Here is a 14160-nt window from a genome sequence, read left to right as displayed (position 1 = left end):
AAAAAAATTGTTTCATATCCCAAGTACCATATTCACATCTGGAAGCAATTTTACTAGAAATTACATTTGCAAATCAATAAAAAGCAAAATAACTTATTTTCATTAAATATGACTCTTCTTGATACTCAGTTTTTTAATTAGTTAACTTTCTGACTCTGTACTACTTAAACAATATCCATTCATTTTCAAACGAACTTTGTCAGAAACAACCTTAGATGCTAAGCTTTGTGCCACAAAAGCTCTTGGCCTGTTTGCTGAAACCTGTGGACTCTTTCTCAGAACAGTCCCTGTAAACATTCAATATAAAATACAGATTACAAGGAAAACCAATTTTACTGAAATACTATCAAATGCTTTTTTTAAAAAGTATTCAATAACAGGATCTCGTGGTAGGTCTAACTACCATAACAAAATAGTGCTGTGCAGATGATGTTTTGTGGTATCTGCCTCAACTTCGTGATACGGAAGTATTTGTAAATTATATTAGCAAGTCACATGTACTGATGATATCATGTATTTGTTGCCGACACTGACAATGAAAAAAAAAAAGCTAAATTTATTAGAAGTTAGTAACCTCCAATCTAAGTTTATGGATCCCCTGAATTCTATCCATAAGGTCCTAGGTTAAGAACATCTCAAACTGAGGGAATCTAACAATATAATTTGTAAAATATACATGCAAATTAGCTTTCTAGATTCACAAAAGTTCTATGAGATTTAATAAATGTTTCAAAAAGAAGAAAAAGCAAAAGTGAGATAAGTCAATAATTACAAACTGCCTGTAGAGAAGAACACTGGAAAGATGATGTGGGTTCAGGCCTTGTCGTCACCATGTATTTGCTGTGTCAACTTGGACAAGTTTAATTTCTTTAAGCCTCAATTTCTCAATCTGTTAACTGGAAATAGATAGTAATAGTGTCTATCTACCTCCTTTAGTTGTTGTGAGGATCGAAGGACATACTGTATGTGCAAAATCTCACCAAAGTGCTTAACATCAAGAGCTCCTTAGATATTAAGAAAAATGTCTTTTTCAATAATACAACTGAATTCCTTAAAAGCATGATGGCATTCATTGCAGTTCCAGTTAATTACAAACAGCAAAAAAAAAAAAAGTGGGGAGAGAACATCTGTTGCAAATTATACACACACCCTCACTTTAGAATTATGAATCTTTAGATCTTTAGATAGTCTTTGGATCTAGGAACACTCTAATGAGCCTAATTATAGAAACCTACATAGAGTTCAGATGATGAAGTGAACAAACCTGGTTGGTATGATGTTGACAAGAACATGACCTCAATCTGAGAGTAAATTATTACATATTTTCCAAGAACTAGACATTAAAAAACAGCAAGATGGTTAGGTAAGTTAGGGCCAATTGATTTAATATAACATGATGCAGTCATTGAAATGCTAATAAAAACAATAGCAACACGGAAACCACTTATGATGTAACCATAAGTGGAGCAGCTGGCTAAGCCTTCTTGGATAATACCCTGCCCTGAATTCTTTAACACTACTGTTAATTTAGGTTCAGATTGTGTTCTATTCTGACCATAAAGTTTTCTACCTTGCATGTACAATGTCTTCTCAAATCCCAAGTGAATTTCTTAACAGCAAATACCACTTATTACTAATCATTTCTTTAATTTAGCATACTCATTTACAGCTCAAATTTCACCTAAGCTCCTCTCTTAAACCTCCTTCCACAACTTAATTATCTCTAAGCCAAAGTGTAATTTCACGAGTTCCGTGGGATTCCTTGAAAGAGTATGTGCCCATGGAAAGATCATCTGGTGTTGCTCCTTTCTGCTGTTTTCATCCTCCCATCAGAGTACTAATATGAAAGAATAACAACTTCAAGGCATTTGAACAACAAAGATTTGGGTCATTAAAGAAATTGCCAAATTATTAGTAAGATCATGATTAACTAACAAGATCTAAAATTACTACTAGTCCCTCTTTTTCATCTACTGATCCATTTTAGTCAAAAATCTTGATTGTGGAGATAATTAGAACACACTATTTCTGAACAGCTGGAACAAAGAAAATAAAACTGATGAGAGACCAAATGTTGAAATACTTAGTTTTTGAATTTAAAATGACATAAGAATTTCTTAGAAATCAAAATTGTAGCCAGATGGCTATTATATCTCATTTTCAGTAGAACAGGTATAGCAGGAAGATAGGAACACCATCACATTATCAAATTTGCCAACTAAATAGAAGATGATTTTGAGAAACGGCCTTTCCTAGTCATTAGAAGAGACAGAAATACAGAGTAAGTAGTAGAGAGAAGAGTCTGAAAAAAAAATGAACATTGTTACTGATAAAATGTGTCTTTTTTAATCATTAAACTTAACTAACCATGGTAAAAGACATGAATACTTAAATAACACAAATAAGTATCTTTTACTAGTTCCAAAAATGTAGATTTTTTAAAAATGTGGTCTAGCTGAAAAATTATAAATCCGATGCCAGTGCGACAAAGAGAAAGGTCAAACTTCCAAAAGACCTGTAGATAGTACACAGTTTTTTTAAAGCTAAAAGAATAGGATGAGGAGAAAAAAGAGAATCTACTAAATTAACGAACTGAGGATTCACTGAGCAACAGGATAAACATGGAATGCTTGGGATATCCATTTAGTTAATTAAAATAAGTAGTTCAGGTAGAATAAGCCAAAGCAGGGTTTGTGAAAGTGCCCATATTGCAGGATACCTACAAATCTGCTTTGAGCATGGCAAGGTCTATAACCTTCCCACCCAAATGGGATGGGCTGCTACCAGGCTTCTCACACTGAAAAGCACTGCGCACAAACTCATGTGATGACTTTTAACCAAGGACATTTTGATTTGTAAACTGCTCACACACCACAACAAAATGGGAAGAATTTAGTTACAAAGACTTTTTTTTTTTCATTTTTAACCTTTTGCCTGGATAGTTAATTCATTTCAAGAAACAATAAGCTGCAACAAGAAGGGCTTATTTACTACTTTAACATTAATTTCCCCCAATTAATAAGACCTAAATTCTCATGCATAAACAGGAAAACAAATTCATTGCAAATTTTAAAGGAAAACTCATTGAGAGGAAAATGTTAAATGATACTTCAAAATACGGTAACTTCCAAACTCCATCAAACATTATTTATTGAAATTCTACTTAAAAAAATTCTCCACTTAAAAAGCATTGTAAATATTCCATTATTATAGGTATGTGGCCAAAATATGAAAAAATAATCAAAGATACTTTTTCAATTAAGGCTCTACATAGCTCAGAAATCGTGATAAATCTGTTAATTTAAAACAGTCAATATCACTGGGATAAGAGTTTATCAAACTTAAAGGCAATTTTCGGTGAGAATAACACTAAGGTGTAAATTTCATGGCAAAAGAAATGATGTCAGATTTGAATCACATTAACTATGAAGAACTAGACAACTAATGTGTCACTATATATATAAAAAAGATGACTGTGGATGGGGACAAGTGGGGAGGCAGACAGTGGCAACCTCTGGAAGATGGAATCTCTTCTCTCTGCTGGTCCTAGAAGAGAAAAGAGACACCAATAAGCATCAACACACTGTCCGAATTCCTCCCCACCCGAGACCCACAAGTCCACAGGTGTTTCTCAACCTTGGGGCCAACCTCACCTTCAGAGACAGTATTCAGTACAAAGAGGGTGTCAAAACCCCCGCCTTATCTTAACTTGCCTAGTGCCGTCTTTAAAAAATAAAAACTATCAAAATATATTACTTATTTTTATAATTATGATACGCATCAAGTGGAACTGAAAGCAGCCGGGCTGAAATTAGTAACTGTTATCGTCCACGGGGATAATAGCTTTCCAAAACCTTTGCACTCAACTATTTTAAATTATAAGGAGGTCATTACGTATTACTTAAAAGTTCTGAATTCTACATGAGTTGAGGTGCGTGTGTGTGTGTGTGTGTGTGTGTGTGTACAAAGCAAGTGGCTACAACCAAATTTTGGGGTTGTAACTGTTGTTTGTAATGACTTCCATTGTATGCAGGTCATGGAGAAGATGGGGAGATGGAGTTGTTTACAGCAAGCTGACAAAGGGAAATTAATCAAGTTGTACTATTTGAAACAAGTTATCCTCACCCTGAAAAGCACCCCTAAAACAACTGAAATTCAAAAAATAATAATACAAACAAGTAATTTAGAGTGACGACAAATAATTCCCTCAATTCTTTAATACAAATAGAATTCTACAGAATCTGCTTTTCCTAGGTAGTAGAGCTAGCTGGTAGTTCCAAACTAAGTGGCATATTCTTACCCACCCTACTACAGCTTACACAACTCTGATTCAGTTATTTTCTCACATATCCTTGTGGAAGACCTAGTCACTAGAAACTATGTCCGAAGCAAACCCTATAGGAAGTAATTTTTAAATTCAGTCACTCAAGACTAAGATCTAAATGTACACAATAGGGAGCTAATTGATTTAAATTAAATAAACAATATGTTTATCATTGCTTTTTTCTAGGGATTGTGCTGGGCACTGGGGGATACAAAAACTCGAGTGAGACACAATCTTTGGACATAAAATGGCAATGAAAGCGCATTTCTGGAAGCTCTGAAAGTCTGAAAACAGAGGTTCTTCTGGACTCACAGGCTCTAGGTCAAGAAGATATATTTTCATCTTGCTAAGGCGGATTTTGCAAGTAAGACAAGCAAAGTAGAAGACAGAAGAGTGCATACCCTTTTGTATTTGCATGGTTCTTCCCCAGCAACCAAGTCCAAAGAGATGTAATGAATCTAAGTTTCATCACCTGACAGAGGTTTAGGGACAGCCATACATGAAAAGACTGAGAAATCTGCATTGATATCTGGTTTTGTGAAACCATAAATAATTTTAGGGTTGGAAAAGACCTCGACAAAACCGTTCACAAAGGAATTCAGAAACGCAAACATTAGTAAGTCATCTGGACAACGTCTACTCCTTTATTTACAAAACACTAAAATAACCAAAGCAAAAACAAATGTTTAGCCAAAGCCGACCACGTGTTTTCATGGTACCTTTTCTTAGTGCCTCAAATGTCTTCCTAAATCAACTGCACCTGCTGCAAAGATGGCACGTTCTGGTGCGAGAGCCCAGAGCAGAGCACGGTTTCGTTCCCCGAGCTGAGCCCAGAGCAGAGCACGGTTTCGTTCCCCGAGCTGAAGTAACTGCGAATTGACCGCGCGACCAGCAAGGCCACCTCACAGCCAACGCGGTCCTCGACCCAGCCCGGCGCCGCGCAGCAGCCCACAAGCCTTGGGCCCCAAGCGCGCGAGCCGCGCCCGCGCCCCCGCCGCCCTCCCACCGCCAGCGGCTCCGCAACCGGCGCCGGCAGCCCTCGTACCTCACACTGCTGCTCCGAAAGCCGCGGAAGTCGCTCCCGGGCTCTCCCGGTGCCCTTACGGAGGGTGCTGTGCTTCTGTCCAGCGCCGGCACTCGGCCGAGGCGGCTGCGGAGCAGCAAGAAGCCGCGTACCGGCACCGTCATGGCCGCGGATTCCCGGTTTCCGGACCGGGGCTCCACCTCCCCCGGCTCCAGTCCGCGCGGCTGGAGGCCCGGCTCCGCCCTCACTCGGCCTGGCGGGGCAGCAAGTAGCGCTGCCAACCAGGTTCCGACAGATACGCAGAGTGGGGTCAAGAGCAGTTCCCAGGGCCGGGGACGGAACTAACGGGGCGCCGGGTCCGCAGGGGGCGGGGCCAGGACCCAAGCCCCGGGCCAGCTGAGGATGTGGAGGCTTGCGATGTGGCCTGGCGACTCCGCTCCACACCCAGAGCACACACAGCTGGCATTCCCATAGCGACGGCACAGAGAAGGTCTCCAAACTAATCACTTTAGGCAGCACGCCCCACTTTCCACCAAGCCAGAGATCCTGCCCAACAGTGTCCGTGACTACGTGGAATTGGATTTAAAGCAGGAAAGAATAGGTTGTGTTCCGCTCCCTTTGTGAGATTCCTTGGAAGCTGGAGAAAAGAACAAAGGTGTGTGGAGAAGGAGCAAAACCTGGCTGAACAAGGAAGGTCTCGACTTTAGGATTTCTATACTACTTTATCATCTCCACTTTTGGAAGGAAATATTGACCAATATCTGGCTTTTCCGGAGTTTATGATCAAGTCGATGCAGGCTAAGAACCCTGCATTGTGTGGTGAGCTTGTGTTGTGAGGAAGCAAAATATCTGCTCCCTCCGGAAAAGTAAAACATTAGACTGTCCATTCATTGTGCAAATTAAAGCAGACACACAAAAAACAGTCACAGATAAAACCAGCTGCAAAGTTAACAGGAAACAACTTTTCTCCCACGGTCAGGCTTCTGCAGTTGAGTCAGAACAACCCCTTTCATAGCTGCACTTTTACTGAGAAAAAACATTTTTTTTTAAATCATAGACTGTCAGAAAGTTTTCTCTTTAAAATCATATCAACAAGAATGGGATACCCTACTCTTGCCTGGCTGATCTAAATCCATTTGACACAAATAAGCAGCCTAGAAGAAAATACAGGAAAAAAATCTAGGTGGCTTTGGGTTTGGCAATGAGACTTTAGATACAACACCTAAATCACAATTCATAAAAGAAAAAACAATTTAAACTTCTGCCATGCAAAAGACACTTTTAAGATAAAGAAACAAATCACATACTGGGAGAAAATATTTGCAAAACATTTTTGCAAGGGCTTACACCCAAAGTATACAAAGAACTCTTGAAACTCAACAATTAAAAAAAAGAAAAAAGGAAAACAAGCAAGTCCGTTAAAAGTGAGCAAAAGATCTGAAAACACCCAGCAAAGCAGATATTCAGAGGTCAAAAGAAAAGGAAAAACTTTCAATGTCTTTTATCATTAAGGAAATACAAATTAAAACAACAATGAGATACCACTACACTCCCATTAGAACGGCTGAAGTCCAAAAAACTGGTAATACCAAATGCTAGTAAGGATGTGCGGCAACAGGAACTTTCATTCATTGTTGGTGAATAAAAAATGGTTCAGTCACTTTGGAAGACAGTGTGGCAGATTCTTACAAAGTTAAATATCATTTAACCATGCAATCCAGCAACCGTGTTCTTATATATTTACCCAATTGATTTTAAAACATGTCTGCAATAAACCATCATATGAATGTTTATAGCATCTTTATTCATATTCTCCAGAAACCAAGATGTTCTTAAGTAAGCGGTAGATAAACAAATCGTGGAATATCCATACAATGGGATGTTATTCATCAATGAAAAGGAGCAAGCTACCAAGCCATAAAAAGACATGGATGAACCTTAAATACATACTGATAAGTGAAGGAAGGTAGTCTGAAAAGGCTACATACTGCATGATTTTTATTGTATGTCATTCTACAAAAGGCAAAATTATAGAGACAGTTAAAAGATCAGTGGTTGCCAAAGGTTCAGAGGATAGGACAGAGGTTTGAGTAGTGTAGCACAGAGGGTTTTTAGGACAGTAAGACTATTTTGTATGATACTGTAATGTTAGACGCATGACACTATGCATTTGTCAAAACCTACAGAACTTTACAAAACAAAGAGGGAAACTTAATGTATACCATATTAAAAAATACTATTCACATTGGAAAATTATGTTTTCTGCAGTGTTACCAGAATCAAGGCTCTGTTTATTCTCTATAAGACTTGCATAAAAAAATACGCTATTATATTTTGTTTGTATGTTCTAAACACATACAAACATTTTACACATTTTATCTAGATGTGTAAAAGTGTTTTTTAAAAAATCACATGGAATGGCTTTTTCAATACTAAAAGGTGGAGGGACATTTGCTTAAACAAGTATTTCAAAAAGAAATATGTACATCATCCGGAAAATTAGTTGTGGTAAGGAAATATTCTTCACTCCCGTTGCATTTCTCAGGCAATAAAGTGGTGAATCCATGCTGCTTCCTATTTTGTCAACAAAGATACTATTTACCCTTTACATTTTTGTATCATAATATATTTTAAAAATCTAATGTTCTTTATTGCAGACATTTATTTGTTAACAGATTTGTTTGTTTTTAATGTTTTACCTAAAATTTGACATGCTTTCAGAACAGATTTGCCTCTTTATTTATCATTGTAGAAATGTAATTAACAAATAATTCTCACAATTAAGAATAGACACAATTAAGAATACACAATTAAGAATAGACATTCTTTTATGATATCTTCCAAATTTTATCAGTTAGCAAAACTTAGTACACTAATTAAAATATTTCTACATATGATGAGAATGTTTACAATTTAAAGTTTTGAACTTGTTTTGGATGTGATTATATGTACAAAAATCGTGTTTAACACTATGCTCATGCTAAGAACCGACATAACAAAATTACTGAAATAAATGTGCTGTGAAGAATGGAAAAAAATATGTTATTTAGCAGGTTGGTGGTTTCCAGGAAGGAATGAAGGTTGTGACAAGAGAATCTAACTGCATTACACTTATATGAAACAATCTCACTGGAAAGTCTGGGGAAAAGGTACTGACCTAAATAACTTTGGAATTGCAAGGTTAAAAATCTAACAATAGAAGAAACTGCACATAGGCACTGTGCTGTAGTTAATAAAGTTGTTGATTTACATTACCAATTCTGATATGGCTATACATGTATAATGCAATTAAACAGTTATTTAAATGGAAGTGGATGATAGGAGCCAGGTTCCTCATTTTTGGAGTGGCTATTTACAGATCAGCAATGAGAGGAGGCTGTAATCCTTATGATAATAGATTAGAGCTGGGAACATCGGTTTTAGCTTAATATAAATACGGATGGTCACATATAACAATATTTATGCATGTATGAATATTCAGGAGTTTATGTATATATATTTATTTGCTTTGCCAGCTGAGAATGCCTAAAACAACACCTGAAAGCAATAAGCACATCTTCAGCCTAGATATTGGTTTCTAATGTCATTCTACAATAACAGGAACCAGGACTCCTTGGAAAAATGGCTGATTCTAGGCTCAGGAAATAGATGATCCTAGAGCATCATGTAATTCTGGAAAGTAAGGAACTCAAATAAATCCCACATGGATGGGGATGTGTCAGGGACAGGAGCCAACTGAAAGGGTTCCTAATGTCCAAAGATGGAACAATTTGAGTAGCAAAATATTGTAGTATTGGATTATAACCCAAAGTATAAAATTAATATCCATGAGCCCATACTCATATAAATAAATATGTGATTGAATAAATAAATAAATGGAGGAAAGAAGATACATGATGCAGAATTCCTACAATTTCTGTAGATACTCCACTCTGAAGGAGGAGTAGAATTCTTCACTTCTTAAATGGGAACTGATCATAGTGACTTCCTTTCAGAGTTCAGTTTAGAAAATGGGAAAAGAGAGTAACTTACGTGTGGAGAAACCTGACAAATACTACCTCAGACAATGATGAGGATTAACATCAACACCAATACATCATACTGATAGGATGGATACTTGATATAATGTGATGAGAATTGTACTTTACCTCTGCAATCTTCCTGCAAAACCCGTAACCCCAGTCTGGTAGTGGGAAAAACAAACAAATCCCAATAGAGGGACATCCTACACTATACCTGAAGAGTATGTCTCAAAACTGTAAAGATAATCAAAAATAAGGAAAGTCTAAGGAACTGCCACAAGAAGAACCTAGAAAACCATGACAACTAAATATAATGTGGTATCTTGGATTGGATCCTGGAACAGAGGAATGACTTTACATAAAAATGAAGATCTGAATAAAGTATAAACTTTTGTTAATAGTAATGTATCAATATTGATTCATTATATTGTATAATGTATGTATTGATGTATCTTGCTTGTCACTAGCTGCTCTTAAAGAAGTTTGTGCTTCAGGAACAGAAAAGCATACACTGCAAGTTGTCATTCATAAGTGAGATTGAACAATCAGAACACATGGATACAGGGAGGGGAACATCACACACTGGGGCCTGTCAGTGGGTGGGGATAAGCGGTGGAAAAGCATTAGGACAAATACCTAATGCATGCAGGGCTTAAAACCTAGATCGTGGGTTGAGAGGTGCAGCAAACTACCATGGTATATGTATACCTATGTAACAAACCTGCATGTTCTGCATATGTATCCCAGAACTTAAAAAAAAAAAAAAAAAAAAAAAAGTCTTGTGCTTGTCTGTCAAAGAAAATTTTCCATGAGCTCTTCCAAATGATATTTTCTGTAAGGGAATTCTCAATAAAAATATAAACAACTTTACAGCATATGTTTTTTAAAAACCTGATATTTATATAAATTATTAAAACTGATTCATAAAGTAGAAAACCAAAACAGACAGAAATGGAAAAGAAGCTATGAATCAAATACAACTATAAAGCTTCCTAAAGCAGAATTTTTTATGCCCTCAAAGTATAATAATTCATACTTAAAAATCTTTCCAAATCATAGGGAAAGAATTTCCCAGGTATTATATTCAAACCCGATTTAAAGGAATACAAAAAAAAGAAAACTATTGAACAATATAACTGATAAATGTAATTATTAAGATATTAAAGAAAACATTGTTGATATAATTTGATGGCATTATAAAACAAAAAACTACCACAACTAAATGATAATACAGAGACAGGTTAATTAGGATAATATTGGAAGTATGTCAGTTAATATATCACATAAATATGGAAAATAAAAGAGTATTTGATAAAATTCAATAACCTTTCCTAATAACACTTAATAAACTAGATATAAAAATATTTCAGATCAACAGCTAATAGCATTCCTAACAATGAACCTGTAGAGACATTCCAATAAAAATCTGGAAAACCTATGAAGTAAACATTAAGACTCTGATGAGTAATGTATGCAAAGACTTAAATTAACAGAAAGCTCCAAGATGCTTAATATTGTAAATATGTCAACTTTCACTAAAATAATCTATTAATCCAATATCCAATAAAATATTTCAGTTTTTAGTCAAATGTGGGAATATTTAATATAATAATAACAGCATATGTTTCCCAGAATTTGCTTTGTGCCAAGGCTATGCTGAACACTTTTCAGAAGTTATTCTTTTAACCCTCACCACAATGAAGATATGAGGAACCAGGTAAAAGAGGCTGGATAACTTGCTAAGACCTACAGCGACCAAGTGATAAAAGTGGAGTTCAATTCCCAGGTAGTGTGAAACCAGTGCCCACACTTCTAACTGCAGTGCTTTTCTAAATCTAACGTTCTTCTGGAAAAGTTGGCATGCTATATCGTTAAGGTACATAGAACTCATCCAAGTGTCTGCATTTTAGTCATTTATACAATCTTCTGTAACTATAAAATTGATTTTTGATTTAAATCTATGTAATAAGGAGAAAATTAATTTTCAAATGACTGGTGGATTCTATTGAAAAATTGATTACCAAGTTTTATTTCATGATTATCAATTAATGTGACTACCAATTTCATATTTTAATAACTTATTGATAATTTATTTGTGGTCTTATAATACCATTAACTACATAAAAAGTTCACCTGGTTCAGAATATAATGTTCACTATATGTACTGTATGTGTCTATATACATGTCAATATATAATCAATGTTACAATGATTGTCTTTTTTCTAATTCCTCTGTTCAACTTGTTAAAGACTAAGAATGATGTAAAGAACCCAATTTTTCTTTATTTTTTAATCACATATTATATCATTATTTCATAAGTTAATATGAGATGATGATTGTAACAGATTCCATATAGTTTATCTATTATCATTATATAGTGGCCTTCTTTATTTTGTTAAGGCTTCTTGTTTTCCATGGTAATTGTTAGACATTACTATTCCTATCCTTGCTTACTTTTAATATGAAAAGTCTCACACGTATTTTCTATATATATATATACACACATGCACACACACGTGTACATATACATATGTATACCTGTATTTTTTTACATTTAAATTTTGTTTCATTTTGTTTTGATGTGTGTCATTTAAAATAACATATATTAATTTTTTAAGTTATTGGATAATGTTTGGAGCAGAAAATAATATGCAGATAATATATATGTATTGACTTTCGATTGCTGTTATAACAAATTATCACAAATTTAGTGGTTTAGATAATACAAACTTGGCCAGGTGCGGTGGCTCACACCTGTAATCCCAGAACTTTGGGAGGCCAAGGCAGGTGGATCACCTGAGGTCGGGAGTTTGAGACCAGCCTGACCAACATAGAGAAACGCTGTCTCTACTAAAAAATACAAAATTAGCTGGGCATGGTGGCGCATGCCTGTAATCCCAGCTGCTCAGGAGGCTAAGGCAGGAGAATCACTTGAACCCAGGAAGTGGAAGTTGCAGTGAGCCGAGATCGCACCATTGCACTCCAGCCTGGGCAACAAGAGTGAAACTCTGTTCAAAACAAACAAACAAACAAACAAAAACTTATGGTGTTACATTTCTTTAAGTTAGAAGTCTGGTGTGGGTCTCACAGGGCTATAGTCAATTAGGGTTGTATTCCTTCCGGAGGCTCTAAGGAGAATCCATCTCCTTCCTTTTTGCATCTTCTATAAACAACCTACCTACTTCCTTTGGCTTGTTGGCACCCTTCCCCCATTTTTAAAGCCAACAATGTTGAAATCCCTCTCTTACTCTTCTTCCATTATTTCTCTCTTTCTCTCTCTCTTTTACTTACTACAGCCAGGAGAGGGTGTCTATTCTAAAGGCCTCATGATTTGGTTAATTCAAGATAATCTCCATATCTCAAAGTTACAAACCGTAATCACATCTGTAAAAGTACCATTTGCCATGTAAGGTGATATATTCAGAAGTTTCAAAACCTAGGATATAAACTTTTTTTGGGGGGGGGGCACTATTCTACCTACCACAACACACAACACCCTTGCAAATTATGAAGCATAACAACAAGAAGAATAATCCTGAGCCTACCACCCAATGTAAGAATTAAAACTTAAAACCTTTCCAATCTCAATAAATAAATCCATCTTTCATATCCCAAATATTTTTATCAGAAGTAATCATTGTCTTAAATTTTATAGTTTAATCCTTTGCTTTAAAAATAATTTAATCACAAATACATATTTTAACAACATAATGCTTAGTCTTGCTTGGTTTTCGTTATTTGAGCTTTAACATATGATATTGAGCTGGATGCAGCCTTCAAGCACTTGTTTCTTCCCTTTTACTCTGTGTTTCCAAAACATATTCATTTTGTTGCATGTAGCTATAATTCATTCATTTTTTTCCGCTAAATGTTATTAAATTGGGGGCATTATTTTTTCATCAGCCTATCAATAAATGTCTGAGTTTGTGTTAGGCAGAATCTAGGAGGAAACAGAAACCACCGTAGGTACTTCAAATAAAAGAAATGTAATATAGGGATTTAATTCTGTAGATAATGGAAGAACTTAGACGCCAAAAAGGATACAAAATAACCCAACAGCAGGAAAGCGCTAAAACTGCTAAATCTGGTGAGACAACTGGATGGAGCAGGTGGTACTATCAGAACTGAGAAGACAAAACTATCTAATGAGAGCTGGAATCATGGCAAAATCTGCCTTGCAGGACCTGGAACTATTTAAGCAATGATGGACAGAGAAAGCTGTGTCCACAAGGGAGACAGCAGAAAGATAAGAAGAAAAATACACTGGGCTTCCCCTTCTCCCACACTCCAATATTTGGCTACTGTTTCCCATTGGTCAAACCTACCAGGAAACCAAAAAGCAAAGAGGCCTAAGAAATATAGTCTTTTGGGACACAGAAAAGACTCGGTAAGGGAAAGGCAATGGGATTAATCTAAATGTAAACAAGCCAGACCCAGTGAGTTCTCCAGTTATTTATGATAGTAAAAATAAAAATGTGGCTGTGAGCATTCATGTATATGACTCTTGATGCACTTATGCAAGAGTTTCTCTGTAAGTAGATTTGTAGGGTCATAAGATATGTTCATACTCAATTTTAAAAGTTAGTAGCAGTTCCTAAAATTCATGTGGAATATTAAGGGACTATAATGCCAGCACTTTGGAAGGCTGAGGTGGGTGAATCACTTGAGCCCAAGAATTTGAAACCCTATCTCTACAAAAAAAAAATACACAAATTGCTGGGTATGGTGGCATGGTAGTCCCAGCTACTGGGGAGGTTGAGACAGGAGAATCACTTGAGCCTGGGAGGTAG

At 36.1% G+C, this 14160-nt stretch overlaps 1 protein-coding gene across 12 annotated transcripts in view; it reads right to left on the bottom strand.

The window, feature by feature from the left end:
* MTHFD2L (methylenetetrahydrofolate dehydrogenase (NADP+ dependent) 2 like) overlaps positions 1-14160 on the bottom strand; it is a 190133-nt gene that overhangs the window by 145336 nt on the left and 30637 nt on the right. For 4 of the 12 annotated variants that reach the window (XR_012093364.1, XR_005236377.2, XR_012093365.1 and 1 more), the window contains exon 1: positions 5370-5873. The exons of 1 other annotated variant lie outside the window; for it this stretch is intronic. Coding sequence is in view for 6 of the 11 variants with exons in the window: in XM_037986391.2 (XP_037842319.1) it covers positions 3453-3546; positions 5370-5512 (237 nt within the window). In the remaining 5 variants the exon portion in view is untranslated. Of the gene's footprint in view, positions 1-1264; positions 3547-5369; positions 5876-14160 lie in introns of those variants that run through there. 7 more of the 12 variants (XM_007998883.3, XM_007998886.3, XM_007998887.3 and 4 more) reach the window with 4 other exon arrangements.

Source organism: Chlorocebus sabaeus, chromosome 7 (assembly GCF_047675955.1).
Source record: "Chlorocebus sabaeus isolate Y175 chromosome 7, mChlSab1.0.hap1, whole genome shotgun sequence".
NCBI lineage: Eukaryota > Metazoa > Chordata > Mammalia > Primates > Cercopithecidae > Chlorocebus > Chlorocebus sabaeus.
Note: the sequence above shows the minus strand (reverse complement) of the source record. Positions and strands in the feature narration are given on the sequence as shown.